At 38.3% G+C, this 26,423-nt stretch overlaps 1 protein-coding gene across 1 annotated transcript in view; it reads right to left on the minus strand.

Moving 5' to 3' along the window:
- Positions 1–26,423, minus strand: part of tbc1d22a (TBC1 domain family, member 22a) — a 149,313-nt gene that overhangs the window by 50,762 nt on the left and 72,128 nt on the right. The window contains exons 9-10 of the mRNA XM_016234144.1: positions 21,470–21,576; positions 2,367–2,442 (exon numbers count right to left, since the gene is read on the minus strand). Coding sequence (XP_016089630.1) covers positions 2,367–2,442; positions 21,470–21,576 — 183 coding nt within the window. The remainder of the gene's footprint in view (positions 1–2,366; positions 2,443–21,469; positions 21,577–26,423) is intronic.

The raw sequence follows: 26,423 nt of genomic DNA on the forward strand, positions 1-26,423 counted from the left end.
GGCAAATGTTTCTACGATCATCTTAGCCATACAATGCTTTTTTTGGGAAATACCCTGGTAAATGTGATTTTTATTTGGTCTGTTTTTAAACAACTAGCTGCTAAGAGTATTAATCCAAAATTAGGTTAAAGCTAATACACAGACATGAATTTTGCAATATATTAATTTTACAAAAAGCAATCTACAAACTTGTAGTAAACCTTTACAAACTTCCTTTAATTGCAGGCTGAGCTGGATGCTGAATACAAAAGAGTGAGCCTCAACACTTAAGGTAACTTCTATTCAGTTGAAGAGCAAGTTCTGTGATGGGTCCTCACATGACAGGACACAGACTCGGCTTTCTCTTTTCTACATCCATTGTTGGTTATACACTTACTTGTGCGTGTTTGTGGTTTTCTAGGTTTGTGCTGAGTTTCACCATATCAGAGAAAGTGGCACACACCAGCAAGATTTCACAGATGTTGCATGACATTCTAAATGTTTGATCTTCAGGTGAGTGCAAATTCACAAACACTAACTACCCGTTATTCTCATTACTCAGTAATTAATTATACTGGGTGTTAGTTTTTTATTAATTCATTTTTTCTTCTCTAGAGTATACTCCGTTGGATGGTGCGTTCGATAAATTTACTACACAAAATGTATCTTGCGAAATGTAAAATGCACAGACTGCAAATACATTTAGTAACCAAATAATACACACATTCTTTCTATGAGGGTTGTGTTTCACTAAATAAAATGATTTAATAAATACCTACAATTTACAATAAGCACTTATTTTCGCATACACAGGAAAAAGTTTGAGGGCGCACACATAATATCTGAGAGAGCGCAGGAGCCATGATCATTATATGGGAGAGCAAGCCTACTGCAAGCCGAGAGATTCGTGCTGGCACCCTCTCATATTACAATAATGCACTCTTGACATTTACCATTAAAATAACGCCAAAAACTGCCTCAAATGAACTATGAAAACGAGAATAAAGTCGTACAAGCTGCAATACATTTCTTATTGCTTAAAATGAACGAAGACTATCTTGTGTTTTTCTGTGGGTGCCCGATCATTTTCAGATCGGCGCCTATGGCATCACTGATTATAATGGGTTCTATAGTATTTTGCGACTCCAATAATATTAAAACTATACCAGAGCAAGACACAATTATAGTACACCCATATCCAGAAGGATAACTAACTGTATCCTTCATAATTACTCACAAAGCACAAGTTATTGTTTAGCTGAAAACTGGTGAAGAATAAAAAACAGAAAAAAAGCCAAGAGTCTTTTCATGAATCTCAAATATCAATTGTTCCCTTTCATTGGTTTCTTTGCAAAGGCACTTCCAAACCCCATTTGAATGTCTAATAGAAGACATTATCTGTAATCAAGAGTGGCTAAACACAATAAATGTGACAGGCGAAAAGCTCTGGAGCCTGACAATGTGAAGGTTACTCAAGAACAAGTCTGAGTACAAAGTCTTCAACTGATAAGGCTCGCTCACCAGATTCATTAAACCAATGTTAATGTGCTTGTCTCCATGAAATACATCAAATTACCCGAATCAAAACCAATAGACTGATGCAAACTAGAGGAACATCTAGTTTTAGCAGGTTTCAGGGTGGTACATCTTGTTTTTTGGTGGAGACAGATGTGGGTAAAGTACATCAGCCTAAAGGTAGTTGTCTTCGTGCTTAGTAAAGGGAGGAATTTCTTTAGTGGAAAAGCAAAAATTATGTTGTGATCAGCTACATTTCAACCTTATTTCCCTCTGACAGGTCCCATAAATAACTGAATAATCAAACTGGAAGAGACAAAAAAGCTTCTTCTGGAACAAAAGTATAGAATCGAGCAGGCAATCAAAACAGAAGCGGAGGAAAGAACAAGCAGCTCTATATATAGCGGAAAAACTGATGAGAATGAAACACAGTCTCTCTCTATTTGCCACATAGACACAAAGTGAGCGGGGTAAAAACATCAACAATATGCTCTGACCGCAGTCTTTCTCTCAGAAATTAAAGCAATCATTGGGTCTAATGCAGGCTGGGGAGATAGAGGCCTCGTGCGGGAGGAGAGGAGAGGGCTTCCTGTCTCCAAGAAATGGGCATTGAATTCTGATTTCGGTCACCTAATAGAAAGTAATGAGAGAGGCTTATGCTCCAGTGCCTTTTGCATTCCTGGCCAGAGCAGTGAGCGCTCTCCACTAAAGGCCAAAGCACTGGTGCACTGATTGGGGCTGACACTGCAGCTGAAGGGGGCTGGGGGTATGGGTTAGTCAGAGACAGTGAGAGATAAAAAGAGAGAGAGGGCACAGGCAGAAAAAAGGAGAGTACGGAGCTAAGTAGGGTGTGCTTCACCAAGAGTACGCACCATCAATCCGGCTGACCAGCTTCTCCAGTGCCTTCACTTTCCTCTGGATCCCAGGCTGGGCGAAGGTGTAATTGTCCTTAAGGGAGGAGAGAGAAAGATGAGAAACTTAAAATGGTACACATATTTGCCCAATGAAATACAGGACATAATTGCAAAATGTATAAATTGTGTGAATTAAAAACAAACAAACAAACATTCTTCCTATATTCCTTTACAACAGAATTAAATCTGAGGCTGTGTTTACACTAGTGCGATTCCGTTTTAAAACGCATAACTTTTGCTACGGTTACGTCTGTCGTTTACACCGGCGGACCCCGTTTTAGTTTGAAAACTCTGGGGATGTTTCAGTGTAAATGTACCAAAACTGAGAATTTTTAAAATGATGACCTTGACGACCGTGTAAACAATAACGTCATGCTCATTGAATGTTCATGTGACATGCGTTTTCGGTTGTGTACTAGTGTGGATGGAGATCGATTCAGAAACGCAGTGAAAACGCCAGCGTAGACGAGGATCATTTTAATTAAAAAAATGCTAGTTTAAAACGAAAACGCACTAGTGTAAACAGGGCCTGAGTCTGATTTTGTGACTATTTGCTTAACATGTTTCGGTTTATAGTTAGTTCCATTGTTACTGGTTACAAGTTTACAACACTGTTACTTGTCAGGAGTTGTTTAGAGTTATGATAACGGTAATTAAGAGTTTGAGCTTATAATAATGGTTGCTATTTAAGCTTACGCTATTTAAGTTTACACCAATATCATAAATGTGTAATAAGTAACATTGCCATAACCTCAAACTAACAATGAACAACACTGTCATAAACTTGTGACTTTTAACCTCCTGGGGTCGACAGTTCCGCCAGCGGAACTTTTTGCAGATTTGAATGATGACAGCGAAAAGAACTAAAATGCTCCTTCATACTTGATCGTACATATAAGAGTAATACAGCATTTATGAAAAACAAATATTATGCGACAAAGTAATCAGTATGAAACCAACGCGATGTCAAGCCTTGGCCGTCGCCTTCATTATCGCTAACGTGACCATGCCCACGCGCCGATCGCACTTTTGTTATTACAATCGTCCACGTGAGACGCGCACATGTAAACGCCCACATCACAGCAAACACAGCAGCGAGACGTTTCCTCAAGTTAATCTTGGCTTCTTCGCTTCTGGAAGAAGACGCACTGAGAGAAATAAGCTTTGGATTTTCCTCAGAAGAACACGCGGCGTGATATTCAGTGGAGGATATAGTAAGTCTTTTTTATTTGCCTACTTGCATTAGTTGCTATTGTGTTACTGTGACATAACTTGTACATATTTTACTAGTTACTTTTTCCAAACCATGATTCCTGACTAAATGTATAATCAAGTGAAACATTATGAAGAGTCATTCACTGCATATATGTCTCACAATGCCAGGAAGTTTTTTTTATGTTCTATAAAATAGACAGCAACGATATAAAAGTAATGCGAGTTATAATGTTGAATGTTTTATACTCGGTCATTGGCATTCACGATCGTCTGATGTGTAAACGTATCAAGTGAGCTGTAAATAAGTGATGCATCGACAGACATATACGCACGTCCTTTCTTATCAGTGACGCAATTTATTTATCAGCTATGCATCTTCTGGTAATTGTTAACAACTGTTTCAGTTTTCGTTTAGGACTGTGGCTGCATCACTGGCATAATTGCACAAGGAAGGCACACGTGTCGTTCAGTTTTGAGTTCGCTGGAAAATCATACTGAGTAAGTGCACAGTATAGTAATTGTACTTTTATTATGTCTAGACTTTACGGTAATATTATTTGTGGTTGATAGTGTTAAAATGTAGTTTCTTTGTTATTGGCATTCAGTTTTCTCATGAAGTATGCATACTATACTAAGGTACTGTGGGGAAAAAATGCTTACAATTGTTTATAAAATTATTTTAGGACCGAATACACCACTCTTGCCTTCACCTGCATCTCTCACAGTAAGGGGACGCTCGTTCAGTTTTCAACTCCATTCAGAATCTTAGAGTAAGTGTGCATTCACTATTTTACAGATGTTACTTTCATTTGATTTATTTGCTGTATGGTAAACTATTTTTGCTATGTGGTAATTGTGTTCTTTGTTTCGATAAATTATTACTAGTATCAGTGAAAATCATAATAATGTTAATAATGTAGTTTGTGTAAACAGCATGCTTGCGTTTTTATTTCAGATGTGAGTGCAAAATAACCTGTTGCAAAGAGAGCCAAAGCAAAGCTGCCCACTTGGTCATGGAAATTCCTGCCTGCACAAGAACCTGGACCACAGCTAAGACCATGTGATGCACACACTCCCATGAGTTATTTTATGTGATAGTTATATGTATTCTAAATAAACTACAAACAAAAAATATATAAATTTATTTTTTCCTCACATTCTTTCTTGTAGCAATTCCCTCTCAGTCACACACCTGACTGAAAAGCTCATTATGCAGCTCATTATGCAGGGCTTTGTCTTCTCAGGTGTGAATCACAGCATTATGCATGAACATTCACGCCCCCTCGCATATACCTTTTCTACACAAAAAGTGTCTTAGAAAATTTAAATCAATATAGTGTTTTCTGTGAATGAGTGAGTAAGATGATTTTCACATAATTTTGAAGCAAAAACTCTAGACTTCAAGATCAGTTCTCAAAAGTCTTGTGATCAAATGTTCTGTATGTGTTTTATGGCCTTATTTCAGTGACTTTAAAATTTTAGTTTTTCACTAAGCACACATTAACGTTGTTTTCTTAAAAACACAATCACATACATACATGCTGCTCACATATTATTGTAGCCCAGTTTGTGCTGATTACAGTGTTATTAAACTTTAGACATTCAAATGTTTGTATGCAACTGAAAAAAGCACAAATGTCAGGGCATGTCAAAACTTTTCCCGACCCCAAAACACCCTCGGACCCCAGAGGGTTAATGTGCATCACTGAAATCATGTGAAGTAACTGCCGTAAACTAGTAATGAGTAATAATTATTAGATGTTTAGGACAGTTACTCTCTATTAGGGCTGAAACGATTCCTTGAATACCTCGAGTAACTCGACTACAAAAAAATCATTGAGGCAAATGACTTGACTCGAGGCTTCGTTTAGTCCATTTACTGTAACTACACACGGAACACCGTGTTTCCCGACGGACCATTATTACAGGCGCACAACCCGATAAACGCTGGACCAGACCATAGACTGTATAAATACAGGGGCCAGCCTTTAAAAAAAAAAAAAAAAGAACTGGACATATTTAAGACCATAAATCAATATGGTGGCTAGTTATAATGTCCCTACGTTAGCTATGTTTTGTGAAAGACTAAACGCCATTGTGCATAAAAATACCACAGAAAGAAAGTTCATATCACACGAAGAGTGCCAGTTTTCACCTCTAAAATCAGCATGATTACAAATGTGATCAGTTCAATAAACAAGAAGGTAATATTATGAGACTTATGTTTTAGACACTAGATTGCCTGTTTTTGCTTTATTTTGCCAACAAAAAAATTCCAAACACAGCCACAGCGCTGTTTTGCGTCTCTGAGCAACATGACGGCGTTTCGTTCCTGAATGAATCAACCGTTTAAATGATTCGGTTCAATCAAAATTGCGTATGGTCTCTTGTTCTTGTTCCAAGATACCTTCCTGTCCACTGATTTTTGCCTCTCACAAAAGCCACAAAGCCTTCCAAGAAGACAGTAAAGGCTTATGTCATGCTTGGGCTTTAGTTAAGCTGAAACTTGAAAGTTAAGTTGCACAACATTACTATTATTTTGATTTATGCGTTAGTTTTAGTTTGTACTGTTTACCTTTTTTAAAGTAATGTGAAATAGATTTTTGTATTTTTATTTATGTATTTTATTTTTTTATTGATATATTTGTATTTGCATTTTGAATGCAATTTGGCAATTAAATACATTAAATGGGTTTAGTTTTCATGGTTATTAATGTATGCAATTTCAGCAATACAAATGTAAATTTTTCTAAAAAGAAAAGAAATTAGTTGTTTATTTTAAGAGATCTATCTTATTATCTCTTGTATATTTAGTATTGCTCTTTAATAAATAAAAATTACTTCTTATCCGATTAATCGATGGAATAATCTGTAGAATACTCGATTACTAAAATAATCGATAGCTACAGCCCTAAATCTCCATAATGCAGCAGCGTTACTCGGTTTTAAAAATGTACACTTATGAATTCAAAAATTATACCATTGTAACTGCAATATAATTGTTGTCTAATGGGTTAAAGTTATTTGGTGTAATGTTGTTATTTCTACTGCAACAATCAGTAGGTAAGAGTAATGGATAGACAATATCTTGAAACTGGCACACAGTGAACACACCCCATACATATGCATATGTATGCACAAATACATGCACCACCACCCATCCGCACTGGGAAAGAAATTGTGTGCTAGCAGAGCTCAACTGCATGCTGGGAATAGTGATCCTATAATTAAGTGATAATATTCATCAAGGTCCTGTGGCCCACAGTGCCGCTTAATTACCACATTCATTTCAGCCTACATTAAAAGACCCTTCTTGACCAGACAGCTACTTAAGAGACCCCCACCCACCTCTATCACTCCCCAAGCCTCAGTGGGATTCCTTCTGCACTGCCGCAGGAGGAAACATAGCCTAGTCATACTGCCCATAGAAACGGAGCACAAGTTCAGCTGTCGAGAGCCAGCGTAAAACAAGCAGTGGGTTAGGGATGATAAATTGGGTGGTTTGCTAAACTGAGATTGTCAGGCATGGATATAATCAACAGAAGCTGTAGACCCATCATTCACAGCAATAAAACTGCTGATGTGAAGGAGGTATGCGTACAAAGAAAATAACAGACGGAGTATGCATGTATGCGCTGTACGCAAGAGGGACATTCAGCCGTAAACAGGTCCAACGATACCTGCTGTGAAATCACCTCCCTAAACCAAACCGTGTGAGGAGAAGATGTAGCATATGACAGAACAATTTCATAACTTGAAAGGTCATATAAATGTGTGTAGGACAGACTACAGCCAAAAAAATGAACAAAACAAAACAAAACAAAAAAAACAAAACACCAACACACACACAGCAAGTTTTAGGATAGCCTTGCACTTTTGCGTTCAACCTTCACTGTCTACATTTGTATTCTCTCTAACTCATTTACTGGAATACATGGCTAGACAGAAGCTGCTCCTAATTTTTAGATGACATTTCACATTAAAATTACTGTCATAATGACCATGAAAATGGATAACTTCATTGGACAAATGGAGAGATGACAGTGTGAGTGACAATAATGGTGACACCTTATCAAGTGGTCTGAGTTATATCATACCTAATGGGACACCTTCATACGAACTCTTGAAGCGTAAGTACATTTAGTGACAAAAGAGATCTGTAATTGTATAGAGACTACATTCAAATGGCTAGCTAGCCTTTTTCTTTGCATCAAATTGCACTAATATCAGTATTATCTTGAAGGCTTTTTACTCCAATCAATTTTCACTGGATCAACCTCTAAGTGGCTCTTTGAGGGTTCCAAAATTTGTCAAGAGGTAATGATTGTAGGAGAGTTAATTATACACTTTGGACAATCACCTAATTGCTTGCCAAATATCATGGTCCTCTGTGTCTTGGCAACCCCAACAAGTGCAAATACCCTGGACTGAACAAAGAGAAGGATTTTTGCAATCAGTCTTCAACTTGCAAAGGTGGACAGACAGATATTCTGCACTATGTGAGTAGGTCTATGGCTCCATCTTTGATGAGACTTCAGAGAGGCAGGATGCTTTAATGTAGCCTGGGAGTAGCTGAGGCGGCAAACACCCGCGAGGGGAGAGAAGTCATTAACCGATAAACAATTTCAGCTGTCCTTCAGGCTCAGATGTGCAGCCTCGGCGCTCCAGAGGTGCCTTAGATGAATACATGAATAGCTGGATCCCGACCATTAAGACCAGCCACCTCCTTTTTGCTGTGACCTCAAAACAGGTCTTTAAAGGGGCAGCACAATGAGGCGGCACTGAAACAGATGGGGCGAGTCCGTGCTTGGCCTACTTTCACAGGTCTACACCTAATCTTCAGCTGGAGCACTGACCCTGGAGGATGCTTGTGGCTCAATGAACATTAACGCTCTATGCCGGGCTAATCTATCTCTGCAGGAGTCCCTGAGAGTTAGGGCAAAGTGGCCAGGCAGTGGGGAAAGGGGTGAAAGTCATGATTCGAGATGCACTCACACTCAGGTCTGATCTGAGAACATATTACAAGGGCATCTCGTGGGCAAATCTTGGCTCCAACTCCTGCATACCTACCAAGTGCTAAGTGCATGTTAAACCTGACTCAGAAACAACACTCCATTGGGATGCTGAGCCAAACCCGGCACTATCAGTTTAATTTAGTTTTTTGACTAATATACAATGCACATAAATTGATGACAATGTTATGTCCAAGAGACATTTCTTTGAAAGGTTCAACATGTGAAATGGAAAATTACCAGTAAAAATAACTTAAAATTTCGATCTGTTCATCATCCAAAGCTGTTCTAAAGCTTTAGAAAACAGTTGCACACTGGAGAGTAAGCATCATGCCACATCATGCAAGTAAAGGACAGGTAGTTCACATTAAGAGCGAACATTGTATTTTCACAAGTTTCTTGATGATTCACCAGACTGGATGCTTTTTATGGTTTTCCTTGTGGAATGAGGAATTTGATACATCCCCATTACATGTTTGTTGTTTAATATACACAAGAAGTAATACTCTGTCGAATCAAATGGTGTTTGCAGAGCTCCCCTGCAAGACACTGCAGAAAAAGAAACCCAGCAACACCACTTTTGGATGCATCTCCTTCCTAGTGTATGTTAACAGGCAAAGCTGACTCCCAACAACACTCCAATTGGATACAGAGCGTAAAGAGATCTCCAGTTTAATTTTGTTGTTTCTTCATTGCTTTAACTCTGTGCAATTCCCCTGGAGACAACATCTGATAAGAAATCCATTGGATGGCAAGAGCTAAACAAGTTAAATGCCTCTTTCTCTCGCTCCTTGTATGTCATGTTCTGGCGACACATGGATGCAATGCAATTACCTCCGAGGCAGAAAGAGTGGGTCAGTCTTAAGCATGCATTAAGCCTGCCCAGAGACCTTCGTAATTACATCTGCATTATTAAAGCACCCGTGCTTTAATGAAGTGCAGGTGCTCTTACACACTGGACCCTGGGAGCTGTAAACAATCCGGTTTCCACAGCAATATCATTAACCAGCTTTGAACCGAGCTGAAGAAACTCTATAATCTTGAAAAGAAGAACTAGGAAGGGTTTGACTTGCACCTCTATAACATGCTGTGACAAGAAGAGCTCTGATGATACAAGCAGGTGCCAAATTTTCCGCTCAATGCGCCTTAGAAAGCATCCTCTTTTCCAGGGATTTGTTTAAAGCTTTGGCTGGGGAACAAGTTGAAGCTTTGTGGCATCCTTTTTTACTCAATCCATCTTTGATCTGGTAAAGTGACTGGAGCTTCCCAGCTGAAGCTTTTTTGGACTATGTTATACTCTCCAAAACGTCCATCACTCACCTTCAGTAGATTACTAATCTCCCTTTGACACTACCCACAAAGGGACTGATTTCTCCGCTGAGTGAAAAAGAACAAGGCAAAAAAGGTGATCCGAGATCAACAGAAGATGGTGACTTTTTTTCTAAATATGTGAGAATAAATAGCTGTAAATCTGAGGAGATTAAGACCAGCCCTTTGATAAGAACTTGTGGAAAGATCTGCTTGATGCAAACAACAAACCTGCTGAAAGGATTTGGAGCTGTGATGACGACCCATGATAACCAGAGCACATAATAAGAGCTCAGCTTTGTGTTATTCATGGAGAGAAAAGGGCTTTTACACTCTCTCTGTGGCTGCTGATGCCTTTCCATTTGTCTAAGCAGCCCTCTTTTCCGCTCTCAATCGCTTCTGCTCTTCCAGGCGAAGCTGGATCAGAAATAACCCACCAATGCAGAATATGAACATCCAGGATCATGAGCTTATATTCTGAACCTTTCAATGACTGCATTCACTGCTTCCCTAGTTCACTCTTTGAAATCGACCATAGTCTTCTTTTCTATGTCAGTCACAGGGGCTTAGAAGAATAGTTCACTCAAAAAATAAGAAAAATCTGCAAATGTTTACGTCAACCTTGTGTTGCTGCAAACTCATGTTTCTCCTTCCCCTGTGGAATACAGAAGGGCAATTTGAAGACTATTCACCATAACAGTTAAACTCCAAAATGGATAAAAACGACACCATGCAAGTAGACTATAGGTCCCATGAGTTATATTCAAACTATTCTGAAGACATACAATTACTCTAAAGATCTCATATCACATTGTCCATTAAACACATTTGAATTGGTGCAGGACATTTTCAGTTACAAGACACTCAAGAACCAAAGACATTTTAGCATTAATGATGTCAAGTCTGGTGCAGTGCACCAAGCTGAAAAGAATGTAGATAAGATTTAAGAGCTTTTGCAGATGGAATGATTGGTGAATGATTGACAGAAGTATCACGTTTGGTTGCTTAACATCTGTTGTCTCTCTTCCATTAATTTCATGGCATAGCCTTTACATTATCTTGATAGACAAGAAAAGACACTTGAGACAGTGCATTTGTACAATGTGCATTGCTCATGTTATCGTGGCCAGGGGCTGATGGATTTCTCTTTTAAAGGTATGGTTCATGAGTTTAGTACTTTGCATGTGCACGCTTAGAGAAGAGTTAATGAGGGAGATTATGTGGCAGGAAGAATATGAGCGACAGGCTGCACTATCAGACATCTGACTGAGGGGCTCAGTGAGCTGCGACGGAGGCATACGGCTGTCAGTAAAAGAGGGACAGGAGAGAGCGGCAGCCAAGCAGAAAACTCAAGCTTTTCCTGCTACCACTTCCTCAAGAGTGGCTGATTGAATATAATTGGCAGGGGGGCAGGAGGATAACACAGCATCCTAAAACAAAAGAGCGGCCCCTGCTGCAGCCCTCGTGCAACACTGATACACACGTGGAATAAAACAGCGCTACTCTTGCACGCGGTCGGCGTATTTGCTCTGAGTCACATTATCCCTCATGTGCTGAGCCAAAATATGAGACAATAGCCCCCTCTTGCTTAAACAACAGTTCAGAAAATAGCCTGACTGTGCACAGGGCCGTGTCGGCCCAGGGGGAAACGAGTAAAATTACATGCTGGCCCAGTACTGTGTTCTTCACAGAGAGAGAAAAGTGTGAGAAAAAGAAAAAAAACAGATTGAGGCAACACATCTGAGCGTCTCAAGAGCGCTGCTGAGATGGTATTGGTTGTAGTATCTCTGGTCTCAGCATGCAAAAGTGAAGGACATCTCAAACCCTTTGCTCTGAGAGGAGCCCATCTGATAAGGATGAAAGTGGATCACTTCATCTGTATTCTCCGACAACCCCTAGGGTCTGCCGGAAAATTCACAAAAAAACCATAGGACGCATTTCCGGCAAGAGCTCTGACATCCAGCGTAGACACTTCAAAGATCATGTGTTGAAGGCTGGAACTTGACTTGGCATGAGTGTCAAAGATCAAGCATTAATCAGTGCTAACTGTGTAAGAGATGGAAGAATAGGCTGACAGGCAACTGTCTGAGCATGTGTCGATGCAATCCGCAGCTCCGCACTTCCAGTCAATAAACTGTTCCGACGAAGCAGGGGACCAATTGGCCAAATCAAATTGTTAAGACCTCAGGCCCCATTTTCTTTAGTGTGTGCCACCACTGCATGCAAATATTTATCTGATTATCAGAAATTCGTAAGCTCCACAGGCAATTAATTTGTCCTGGCTGTTTAAGCATGTTCCAGGGTGGGGGAAATAACAGATGAGAGAGATAATAAATGGATATATTACCTACAGGCCTGATCTCGGGTAAATACAACAGGGACTGTTTACCTCCAGTCTTTGTTGCTTATGCAACACACCGAATGCCATAGGTTTTAATACAACAAGGGGTCTCCTAGTGTAAACTGGGACAGAATACAACAACATTTGCTTCTCTTTAGTAAATGAATGATTAACAATTCCCTTTCTCCCTTCTTTAGCCAATTTCACATGTTCCATTTCTGTATTTGACACCAACCCCCAAGAGCCGCAAGGTGCAAAATGGTCGCAAATGGTTCCATTTCTTTTTCTTTTAAGTTGGCATACAGAGAGAAAAAAAGAGGAGAGAGAGAAAGGGGGGAAAGCCAGAGAGGGAAAAATAGGCTAAATAAGCAAGAGGTTCATTAATATCACTGAAGGTGCATTATACTGACAAAGGGCCTCGTGAGGCACCTATTTATTTTGGAAATTAATAAAAGCGAGCATTTGCCCCAGTGTAAATGCCACTTTCTGTCCACAGCAGCAGTACTGAGCACGCCCCATTCCCCCTCTGCTGTTCCTCTGACCTTGGTTCTAATTGCATGGCAGATCCCCGGGAGATCGTGTTCCCCCTAATGGTTTATAAACAATTTTAAAGGGGCTCCACTTCTCTACAACATTAATTAGTTTATGGTCCTCTGGCTCAAACCCCTAAACCCCCTCCTATCCCACCGCTTACAGAGGAACCAGTAAGGGGTCTAATAGTGGTGCATTAACCTTACTGAGTGGGACAATTTACGGACTACTGCACTTGTTTAACTTCTCCCCAGTAAACTATACATAATAAAGTGAGTGGTGCAATTTTAAATAAGTCAAAAAACAATCTCAAGAGGCACACTATTTACAATTTCACGTGCACAGTATATTTATTGACCGAGTACTGTATTTTCAAAAATAGCATCATTTATAAACTATATAACATAACAAAGGTGTAAAATATTTGAACATGATCAGAAAATGAGAATCATTGTTTTATTACAGAAATGGGTAACACTTTAGTACAGGGTCAAATTCTCACTATTAACTAGTTGCTTATTAGCATGCCTATTATCAATATACTGGCTGATTATAAGTACTTATAAAGCACATATTCAGATTTTTGAGACAATTGTCATAGTTAACGGTTTGTTAATAGCGAGAATTAGACCTTAAAATAAAGTGTGACCCAGAAATGTTCTGGTGACAGTAAAATATGTGTTTGTATCAGAACCAATCATGCAAAATAAAAGCTCTGTTGAATGTGTAACATCAAGTATTCAGTAAATCACGTTGATTAGAACTTAAATACAATATATGTGCTAACATTGTTTATAGCACTTACACACTCACCGGTTTTCAAATGTGATTATATTTTATCAATAATTTGGCAAAGAGACTGCACATAAGATCAAAAAATATTTTTATAGAAGGACAATCAGCAAGAGTTTAGCAGCAGATGCTTGAGGCTCACATGGGGCAAAAGTGTGAAATGTCTGCAGGGTGGAAACAAAGAAACGTGAATGGAGCAGTTTGCAGCATATCACACATAAGACAACAGAGTAAAGGGTAATTCTGAAAGTTTGTTTCAATTGTCCTTTGGCAGTCTACGTCCAATACTTTTCAAGGAGACTAGTATTATGATAAAGTAATGAGAAATAAAAAACTATTTCAATTTGAATAGGTCATTTTCAGGCCTTAAAATGGGGTTAGGGTCAACATGTAGTGCTTCAAGTACACTTTGCTTACACTTCTGATTTGGGATTAGAACTACAATCGGTTGATCTCCCATATATTTAACCACTAGGTCACACCAACTGATGCACATGCAATAATTTTTGTTGTTCTGCAATTAAAAATATTTCCGTAGTTCTCCAAGTCAGCATGTGAGATAAAAGTATACAAGAGTAAAAAGAAAAACCACCTGGGCTTAACAGATGGCTGATATGAGGCAGTTTTGATCAGAAGTTTTATTCTGGTGAGCATGCTTTTTAAATGTGTGAGCAGTATAAAAAAAAACTGAAACAGCTGGAAGCCCTTGGGTTTAAAGATAGGTGGACGAACAGTGTGGTTCAAGAAGCCCAGTAAAGAGAAGCACTGATCAGAGAAAAAAGGAAGAGCAAAGACGAGCGAGGTATCGGCAGCGCCAACTGTGAAACAGATCACAGCAGAGCTGTATGCATGAGCTCAATAATCTGCCTCCATCACACTCTCAAGCCTGTAGATATAAATGCACCTATCTGCCCCCTCAAGCATTTTCTGTGGGTCCCCATCACCTCTTATCTGGCTTATGCCTCTTATTTGGCTTATCTCCATCATGCAATGGGCTTTTATAGAAATATGTACATTCTTCTCACCAACCCACTTTCACTACACATGAAGTATTTGTGTATTTGCACACACACAGAGAGAGAGAGAGAGAGAGAGAGAGAGATCAATCTTTATTTGAAGTTAACAGCATTAGTAGTTGTTTTGGGTTTGGTATATAGTGTATTAAGCAATAAAGCAATAAGCCATGAAAGGCCACACTCTGTGACCACACTTTAATTCTATATTAATTTAATTCTATATTAATGTGCCAAGATACTACAAACCAGTTAGGCTAATTAACTTTAAGTTCTGGCCCGCTGACTTGATTGACAAGCAGCAGAAAGTGCTAAAATTCTGAACTGCGCTACTTGCTAGATAAAAAAATCATATTGCTTAGTTCACAGTATTAAAGGAATAGTTAAAAAAAAAAAGTAAATTTTTTCATTCTCATTTCTTTCAAAACTAGCATAATTTTGTAAAACTTTAAAAAACTTGTTTTTTTTGTGCATATAAGATCAATGCGGTTCAAAATAGCAATGGTCCCCAATGATTCTTATTATATAGGTGCAAAATAATAACAACAATATATAAACTCTCTCTCTCTCTCTCTCTCTCTCTCTCTCTCTCTCTCTCTCTCTCTCTCATATGTGCATATTCATGCTACAGCAGGTTTTTCAAATAAATGCTGTACTTTTGAAAAAAGGAATTCTGAGGGGGGAAAAAATCAGCTTCGCCATCACAAAAATAAAGTATATTTTAAAATAAATTTAAATGGAAAGCACTCAAGAGAAGATTTAGCTGGCTGTGATTTGACCAAAGATTAGGTTGTAAAATTATGATACTGTACTGCTAGAAACATAATATACACTTGCTTTGTAAATAAAAGTTAAACACAGCTAATATGCACACTTAAGGGGTAAATAAAGTATAAAGGTATAATTTTTTTCAAAAGTACCACCCCAGTGACAACTTTTGTACCTTTTTTTTTTTCTTTAGAGTGTATCAATGGTATATAAATTATGCCTTTAATCACTCAAACACTGGACCCAGACCAAGCAATCTGTCCAACAAGTTGTAGTCTGACATATGGCCTCCAGTGTCAAAGCACGGCTGTTGTGCCAGCATGTGTGTCAGCACAGAAACACAGCCAACCTGAACAAGATCCGCTATGTTCAAGTGAGCATCTGGTAACAGTAAGCTGATCTTAGATTTGAGTTTCTGTATATTAAAGCATATGAGGGCATTTTCCCTTGAGTCCTGCTGTCATACACTGGCTTTAAAGCTGAAGTGTGTCATTTCTGCACCACCAGCGTCACCAAACGGAACTGCAAAAATAATGATTGCTTTCAAACAGGTTTCTTGAACACTCCTAATCTACCATTGGTTAGGCAAAATGCTCAACTCGCGCCATTGGTTGAGTGTCCAAAAATGTATGACTCAAAATAATCTGAAAAATTTAGCTGTTGTTAGTTAGTTAGGCCTTATTTACACTAGTGCATTTTCATTTTAAAATGAAAACGATCCTCGTCTACACTGGCGTTTTCACTACGTTTCAGAAACGATCTTTGTCCACACTACATAACCGAAAATGCATGTCGCATGACCATTCATGCATGTACAACCATAGATATGTACAGGTAGATGCCCTATTATTTAGATGGTGGATGCATCTGCGTACTTGGAGCGGTCAAATGGGGAATCAACCTATACATATCTATGGGTACAACAATGAGCATTATGTTATTGTTTACACGGTCATCAAGGATACGCAGCGCGAATATGGGCAGCCACGCCATCGTTTTCAAAATTCTCAGTTTTGGTTCGTTTACACTGAAACGCAACCCCCGGAGTTTTGAAACTAAAACGGGGTCTGCGGATGATCATTTTCTAAAGTCTTGGTTTTCGAGGGTGGACAACGCAGGAGTAGTGCAAACGACAGGAGTAACCGTAGCAAAAGTTATGCATTTTAAAACGAAAATGCACTAGTGTAAACATGTGTAAATAGTTTATTTATTCCATGCTATTAAATGACTGGGGACCGTAACCTGCAAAAGCCCCAAAAAAGCATCATAAACTCATAATCATAATACTTAAAAAGGCAGTATTTTAATAGTATTTCAGTAGTATTTTAATAGTGGGAATGAACAAACAAACAAATGAATAATTAAATAAATAAACTTCAAAAAGTAACAACTTTCTCTTTCCAAAAGCAGTTACCCAGAAGTGGGTTTATCTTTCAAACTTCATTGGCGTAATGGTTTCCAAAACATCACTGCGCCCAAAGCTCCACAGTCGGAAGGTCATGTGTCGACTATTAACCTCTACACAACCCACTAAACACCTCAGCGTTCACCGTGAGAGGAGAGTAAATTACGTTCTTGCTGACAGGAAGTCTCAGATCTACTCCGTCTCCGACAGGCTTCATCTCCTTCCCTACACCATGACTGACTAGAGTCCAAAGGTCTCCTCCTTCAGCTGCTGCTCAGTGTGTGTGTTTACACATCAGCTGTCCTCGTTAATTTCCTACACTTGGAGATGGCAAGTATCACGGTTTGGTGTTTCGCAAGAGATGCAGTTCAATTTAAGTCATTCTTGAGAGAGGCTCCAGACTTTTCAAAATTGCTAGGAGCCTGTGGCTTCTAAAGTGAGTTTGTTTTAATATTATATACATTTTTATGTGTGTAATAAATAAACCTCGTTCTGTTTTTTTAAAGAATATTTATATCTGTCCAAAATAGAATAAAAGCTAAATGTTGTGCTGATTCTGGTTCCAAAGTTTGTACACCATAAGTCAACTTTCTACCATCTCCAACATTCACATATGGTTGTCAAATGTTGTCCCCTGTTGTCATTCACATTCAATTTATTAACCTAACAATACTTATTAATGACTTTTAAATTCTTCTAAAAAATGAATGGATGCTTTATAAGGTATTCACGATGTATGTTGTAGGGCTGGGCAAAAAAAATCGAATGCGATTTTCATGCGAATTTTGTCAGTAAAGCGATTCATTGCCAATTTTGAACGCGATTTTGTGTAGCCTGTCAGTGAACTACAGCTCTGTGCAGTAAATGCCGCTCCATCTGAAAGCACGTGCTGGAGATTTACTACTAATGACCAGAAGCGGCTTTAGTGACGAGATGCGCATGAAAATCGTATTCGATTTTTTTGCACAGCCCTAGTATGTTGTAATGCCTTACATATTACATTTATTCATGAGGTCATACAATGCATTATGAGGTACATTACAAGGAATAGTCAATGTATTAAAAATACTTAATGCACTATATATAAAGTGTAACCAAACTTACCTGAAGACTGTTCTCAAATAAATTCATATAAAACCATCAAACTAAAAGCTAACTATACTATACTTGTAGTAAAAAAAAAAAAAAAAAAAATCTACACAAATCATGTGAATGGACTATTTTAATGTCAGAAAAGCAAATTCTGCCCAAAAAGGAAAAACATTGGTTTTCGAGGGGTGTCTCAACCCAAATAATAAGCCTAATACAATTATTTAATAATTTTTAAGCATAAACCATTATTCATAACCAACCCTTTTACAGACATAGTGTTTAAAGACATTCAGTGCAAGTAAATAAGTAGATAGATAGATAGATAGATAGATAGATAGATAGATAGATAGATAGATAGATAGATAGATAGATAGATAGATAGATAGATAGATAGGTAAATAAATAAGTAAATTCACACACACACACACACAGGTAATCCTCACCTCTCACTAATAAACATAAAAAAAATTTAAAACCATTTCAAAATTACAATTCTATTCAAAATAATTACAATTACAAAACCAGACTACGCTAAATATGGCAATAATATTTTGAACAATAATAAAGGAGTAATGGTTCCTGGTTCAAACCAAAAAAAAAATTTTTTTTTGAGGCTTGAAAACTCAGTAGCAACAATTCACAGACTGAGCAAGTCTGATTCAAATCACTAACTCATGCACAAGTTTGTGAAACTGTTTTGTGAATCTTTTTTGATCACATAGGCCTATAGCATTTTCCTGACTCTCGCAATTGGCAGCCTCATTTTTTAAAATTACAGTCGCAAATTTAAGCTAATACAGTTAGGCCAATAAATGCTGTGGCATGCTTTTAGATGAAAGAATTGTTTTGAGAAGAAACGCAGGCTGCGGTGGTCCTTCAGGACGACCGTGTTGATTTGCAATATGAGACGAATAGAGACAAACTCCCACAGTCCTGAGGCAGAAGCTGCTTTGTGGTGTCCTGGCCTGAGGGTTGGACATCACAGATAATGGCTTCTGCAGTGAGCTGCCTGCTTTAACACCCATTTCTCATTTCCCCTCTTCAGGGCTGAGAATACAGATGGATTTGCTCCTAATGGATCCACACGTGTACACACAGCAACCAGCTCAGCTAGCAAGGGACAAACAATGCAGTCATTTTTTCCAGGGGCTTAAGGTCTTCCTATTAATAAGTCATAACCCTTCAAGCAAGCATTTAGTTTGACTTTAAAGAGAACAGACTGCAGAGGAGAACAACCGCTGGCTCATAGCTGCATGATCACAAAAAACTCTCCCAAATATGCACACTATCCTCTTTCTGTTTTAAATGCATGTTTGAATGTGGTACTTTCTGCTGAACAAACGAGTGTTGTTTTTCATATCCTGCTCATGACTCGTTCTTTTTTAAAGGAATGTTCCGAGTTCAATGCAAGTTTAAAATAATTAAATATTCCTTGCTTAAATGTGTTTTGTTTAAAAAAAAAAAAAAAGTTTATGCACTTACAATGGAAGTCCATTTAAAAAAAAAAAAAAAAAAAAAAATATATATATATATATATATATATATAACTTGTACATTAGGTGTTCGAAAAACAGCAATATCTCTTTGTGATGGCCGAAAGCAGGCTTAAGTATCTAAAAATCTCAATCTAAATATCACAAATATGGAATGACACGTGAGAATATGTGACCACACATGAACAACGTTACATGCATTTTAAAAGTACAGTCACAATACTAAAAATGATGCTTGTGCAATAAAATCACAATTTAAAGTATTATTTAAATCGACCAAACTACAGGAATTACTACAAAACCAAAACTTTATCCAATTAGGACAATAGCGAATTATACAACTTCACAGCTCAAGTAAGATATAGCTGTGCACAAAAGAACACCTACAAGCCATACTTGCAAATGCATTACAGAAAATACAATCTGTGTTTGTTTTTACAAACTGAGGAACTATTATCTGTGGTTATCATCAGTATGTCAAAGAAACTATTCATAGAGCTGTATTTGTTGTACAGCTGTACATTTGATGCACAACGCTGCAAGCTTTGAATACTCTTTTAACAAAGGTTGACGCATAAACAAAACCCCTTTTATAGTTATTCCTGAATATACATCATAAAGTGCCATCTAAATTATTATACATGACAATAGCAATGATATCACTCTCTATTGTCAAACACAGGAGGGAAATAAAATACTTGTAATTAACTATTTTTTCTACCCTACGCTTCTAAATGCAAGCGCTCTCCTGAGACCCGAACACAATTACGCATGGCTGAGACTATAAAATCACGCTAAATCTACACTCAGAGTTATCAACCACTCAAAAACACCGACACGCACATGCAGAGAGCACGGTGCTGCCGACGCTAACAACTTGCGAGCAAATGTTCAGAGCTATCAGCTGCCATGGTGTGAAGGTGTAAGGAAAACAAAGGGTGGAGAAAAATCATTAGCACCTAAGAGAATCTGCTTTGTACACACAAATTACCGCAGTAATTAGAGACAAAATACCACAAAAGCTTTGGAGGGCCTGGAGAGCGTTTCAATCTAATGCCAGTGAGGAAGGTTGATTCTCTGCATACAAATGCTCTTTATGTGTGAAGAGACAATCGTACATTCCTGCCTATACGCACTTCAAACACGTCGCTGTAATTGGGTGTTTCTTCAACTGTGGGCGCTTTGGTGTCTCAAGGGTTGAATTTTATGAAAACTAACAGGTTTCCATTTTTTTCCCTTTGTTTTGTTACTGTCTTCAATATGTTTCACCTTCATTAGTGGGTTTTTTTTTTTGCTACTTTTCCCAGACTCTGACTTTCAATCTTCAAATGTTAAAATCTTCGGGTCTTTAAGAAGAAAAAGAAAAAGAAAAAAAAAAAAAAAAAAAAATGCTTTTCTCCTACTGTTGGACGCTGTTAGCAGACAAACAAACAAATTAACCATTTAAGTGAAAAATGTGTTGTAAGTGAGTTTAATTTCTAAGTCCACAGGGCCAAAAGTGCGCACAGTTGCAGAAGCACCCAATTACAGAGTCTTTTATCAACAAGGAGGAAAAAAGTGACAGAGCAGGTCGCACGGGAATCTTTTGCTGTCTTCTAGGGGAGAGGGCTGTGGAAATATGGGGATGAGGACTGCAACCACCTAGCTTTATACTGCAACGTGGGTCCCCATCTCTGCTGCGTAAACAGCACGGGTGTTTTATGGCCTTAAATCAATTAGAGACGAGGCAGGCAAGACAAAGTGAATGTGGGGCGGGGGGTCGCTTTGCTTTCCCATGACAATTCGAGCACCGCCAGGCCCTTTGGATAAGGAGGTTGCGTCCTGCCTGTGGTGCGGAGTGAGAATATTCATCATGGATTTTATTCCTGGACAGGCCGAGCGAGGAAAGGCAAGGAGAGGAAACGGGACAGGGCACCTACACGCAGGGGAATCTCGCCGCGACACATTCGTCTCTTTCCCAGCGGTGCTCTACTCTTTCTCTCTCACACACACACACACACACACACACACACACACACACACACACACACACACAGACAGACAGAGAGAATGCATCAGGCCCGCACACTGGCAGATAGGGAATCAATTTACCTGAATCCCGTCCAGGAGCTTGCTCATGCACCAGAAGCTGTCAGCCTCGATGTTCTGCAACACCTCTTCCTGCAAGCTGGAAACATTGAAATTTTCCACTTCTTCCTCTGCAAAGAGCCAAAAGACAAAAGAAAATAAGAAAGAGACAGAGAAAAAGAATGAGAGTGAAAGACAAAGAGGGAGAAAAATGGAGGAAGATACAGTAAAAAAGACAAAAGTATAGAAAGCTTCCTTCTACATACTGTATGGACATCTTCAATGAAAGAGGTGGTAGAATTCTACCAGTTTTGGGGGCATGCATAGAGAATGCATTCTTACATTCAAAAACGGGTTTAAAAGAGCTTAAAACACATACGCAAACACGCACAGCAGCTTCTGGGAGTTGTCACAGAGAAATGTCGTTCAGGATAACTGAACATTACCAAGGGGCATTTACACTCACAGTGATATGCAGTGCCAAAAGCACAATCTTAAACACACAATGCTCAACATAAGACGTAGAAAAAAAACAGGAAAAAAAACCCAGCAATGTGCACTTGCAAGACATTAGCAACTAAGCATTTTCTTGCACATTCTTTTAAAGTCAATACATTTGTAAAATGTAAATAAAACAGTAAATAAATAAATACATAAAAAGTGAAAAGAAACACCAAATTTTCAAAAAAGTAAATAAATAAAAAATAAACTAATCATGAAAGACAAGAGCCTTTTAAAGGGGTCATATGACGTTGCTAAAAGAGAACATTACTTTGAAGTGTAATGAAATGTGTTTATGCGGTTTAAGGTTAAAAAAACACATTATTTTCCACATAATGTACATTACTGTTGCTCCTCTATGCCCCGCCTTCCTGAAACGATTTTTACAAAGCTCATCGGTCTGAAAAGCGAGGTGTGCTCTGATTGGCCAGCTATCCAGTGCGTTGTGATTGGCTGAATACCTCAAGCGTGTGACGGAAATGTTATGCCCCTTACCATACTGTAATGCCCTGTGTCCCCGGCACGACAAGACAAAAACAATAAAACCCATTACAAACGAGGCATTTGTTTCATCCAGTGGGGACATAATTACTGATTATAATGACTTATACTGTCTTTTTACACGTTGCGCTGCGTAAACATAAAACCATGTCTGGAGAAACGACAAACAACAAGTGCTACTCTACACTGCTCAAAACTCGCGTTTGAATCTTCAGTGGCAAATTCTTTAAATAAGTAGTTTCGCTTTCACAACGAATCACACAGTGCCTTCACGACTTGGCGGCGGCGGCAACAATAATACAGTGATAATAAAAGTTACACCTTCTTTCTTTGCGTGAACATTTGGGCGGCATTATGCAAATCTTCCCACATTGTGACGTAGACATGTGGAGGCGTGTTAGAACGAGCCGTTTTTTCACAACGAAACACACAGCGTCACACACGGCGGGCTAGAGTGAGAAACGGCCAGCAGGTTAGAGTGAGCGGCGGCAGGCGGATTCGATGGCTGGCGGTCTTGTAGCAACCACATGTGACGACCCCAGGCTGGACTCCGCTTCGTCCACGGTGCAAGACGATCCGGCGATCCACAGCGCAAAGTTAATGTATTTCCTCGGTGACCAGCACGGATCAGCTCTAGGCATGACGAAGCGGATATCGTCCTCTTTTGGAAGGCCAAACAAAGTAGTTTCGCTTTCACAACGAATCACACAGTGCCTTCACGACTTGGCGGCGGCGGCAACAATAATACAGTGATAATAAAAGTTACTCCTTCTTTCTTTGCGTGAACATTTGGGCGGCATTATGCAAATCTTCCCACATTGTGACGTAGACATGTGGAGGCGTGTTAGAACGAGCCGTTTTAGGTAGGCGTGGTTGACTCTTAACTTTTATAAAGAATATCTCTTTGGATTTGAGACTTTAGTCTTTGCAACTTTACAGATCTTCTTTATGCACCAAGAGCTTGTAACACTCCAAAGAGAAAGGAAAAATTGAAATTGCATCATATGACCCCTTTAAACAAGTTAATTTAGTATTAAACACATTTGTTTATTTAGTTATATATATATATATACACACACACATTTAGTATATTATATATTGTATATATATTTAAAAATACATACATTTTATATCAATATAATTGATATTTTGCACATTTTCATTTGCTATTTTTGATTTGGTCACATATTTAGAATTTGTCTTTACTTTTACTTTTTATTGTGTGTTTGTCATTTTAATTAGGTTTTATTTTATTTTATTATTTTATTTTATTTTATTATTTTGTGTTACTTTACTTTTTTGATAGCATGTTTGCCCAGGTCAATACGACAATGTATGAAAATCATAAACAGGCAAATATTTACCATATCAAACTCCCAAATCAGTTTCTTCACTGAACATCAGAATGATTTTCCTAGAGCAAATGCAAACGCAAGTGTAGATTTATTTAGTAACCACTGTGAACAAGTCAAACCACAGCTTTGACAGGAACAAGTCACAGGTTGAGCAGAGGAACGGTATCACAGAACTACACACACAGTGCTGCTCCGTCTCCTTGGCAACATGGGTCTAACCTTAAAGAGTACGCGAGCTCTGGCTGACAGGACCAGTGTGCTGCTGGGAATATTTGCAGTGCTGCAGTTTAGCGAAAGGCTGTCCAGCTTCCAGGCCGCCCACTGCATTAGTGCAGTCTAAAATGCCACTGGCCGTCTGCGCTCGTCCTAGACGCTCATGAATATCTGCTGTCTGACAGGTCACAGCGGAGAGGAAGCCACGATGGAGTATGATTCCCGAGGTAAGGCAAGAAAGCGCGAAAGTCTGTATGACCTCCAAATGGTGGACAAACTCATTGTGCTTTCACATAACAGCCTTCTGCTCAGGAGTGAAAGTACTCACGAGGCTTTCAAAGTGTGTGTGTGTGTGTGTGTGTAGGGGGGTGGGGGTGGGCTGTAATAAGGCAGTGTTAATCTCTCCAGTTGTGAGAGTCCCTTAACAGCACTTTCACTCATCACAAAACAAGGACACGCAAAGAGGAGCAAATCAGAAGAATGCATAAAACAAGCCAACAGCACCTCCTGTGGTCAGCAGTGGAGTTGCAAGTAAATTACTTGTTTATGGTATTAGCAACAATCTTGTATACTGTAGCCCCACTTTGGAGTGACATTTAAAAATGCCTGAATGTCATTGCAGTAAATAACATTAACCCTTTAAAGCCTGACATATTAAATGACAGTCAGAATTTATTTTATTTTTTGAAATTGAAAAAGTTAATTGAACTTTTGGACGATAATAAACACTAGGCTTTTATGGCTCATATACTATTATATAGTGAGAATATGAAGCTGACTGAGGATAAAAAATAAAAATAAAAAACTACATTTTAATCAGAGGCCCAAACAGCTGCTGATATTTTTATTATTTATGTGACAAGATAATATAAAACACATTTTTGTAACACTATGTAGATTGCATTATAAAGGGTTATTAAAGAGTATAACGAATTATAATTATTCATAATGAGCATTGTAATGCATTATATCTTGTCGTAAATAATAACTGAATTTAAAATGCATAGTGTAACAATGAATTGATAAGTGTTATAATGTATTAACTGTGGTTACAATTATTCATGAGATTGTACAATGCATTATAAGGTGCATTAAAAAGACAATGCATTAAAGCTACTTTTATAATGCACTATACATAAAGGCTTTAAGTAAAGTGTTACTAAAATGTTATATAGAAATAATATAACTGATTCTGATCGTTTGTAATGCAAATCAATGAGATCTTTATACAGTACAGCAGAGTGCTTACATAAATTTAATATAAATATCAGTTGTAAAGTGACTTTAGGCCAGTAAATGTTAATTTTAAAAATGTTGATATCATTATAAAAGTTATTGTTATGTTTACTTCACAGCAAAAAGACAGAAGACAAAGAGTACCACAACTTGAAGGGGGATGTTTTTAAATGATACTAGAGGGCCATTTAATTACTTAAAAGTATAAAATATCAATTAGATGACAGACGAATGTAGTGTAGATTGTGTTTTCTGCAAATTCGTTATCATGTTGACAGTTTAGAGGCCTTATAAATTTGCATATCAAAAATGATACAGTAGGCTTCATAAAATAAACAAATTAATGTTCAAGAAAGTGTCTTTAAAAAAAAACTTTTTTTTTTTCAAACAAATGCAGATGTTATTGTTTGTTCATTTCTGTCAAACGCACAGTTCGCATGAAATAAATCTGTGGTTAATACTGTGACAGCTGTGTGAACTTTAAAAAGCATAGCAAAAATGACTAAAATCAAAGCAAGTAGCATCTGCAAACAAATGATCCTAATGATCCTTTCTCAGAACTAACTTCTCTTTTCAACTGAATACAATGACATTAACATTTTAAAGTGTATCTAAATATATTTTTGAAACAATCATCCTTAAAGGGATAGTTCACCCAAAAATGAAGATTAGCCAATTATTTGCTCACCCTCAAGGCATTCTAGGTATATTAATTCCATCTTTCAGATGAATCCAATCGGAGTTATATTAAAAATTGTCTTTGATCTTCCAATCTGTTTAATGGCAGTCAGTGGGTGTTGCAGTTCATCAGTCCAAAAGAAGTTAAATGAAGCGCATCCTTCCATAATAAAAAGTGCCTCACATGGCTCCGGGGGTGAACAAAGGCGTCCTGTAATGAATCGATGCCGTTGTTTTGTTTTGATCTCTCCCCTGCGCTTCCGCGTGCGTCACTTCTGAGCGGCGCATGCGCAACACCGACGTCTTACGTCATCCGACCGGAACTGCTTCCGTGTACAACAGTGAGCGCAAGCTAGATTAAATTGATTATTACGTTTTAAATATGGATATTTTTCTTACAAAAACGCATTGATTCGCTACAGGAGGCCTTTGTTCACCCCCCCCCCCCCCCCCCCCTCGTCGGCTGGTTTTTTTTTTTTGTTGTTGTGGTGGTT

This window comes from Sinocyclocheilus grahami, unplaced genomic scaffold (genome assembly GCF_001515645.1).
Source record: "Sinocyclocheilus grahami isolate Dianchi unplaced genomic scaffold, SAMN03320097.WGS_v1.1 scaffold445.1, whole genome shotgun sequence".
In the NCBI taxonomy this organism is placed as follows: Eukaryota; Metazoa; Chordata; class Actinopteri; order Cypriniformes; family Cyprinidae; genus Sinocyclocheilus; species Sinocyclocheilus grahami.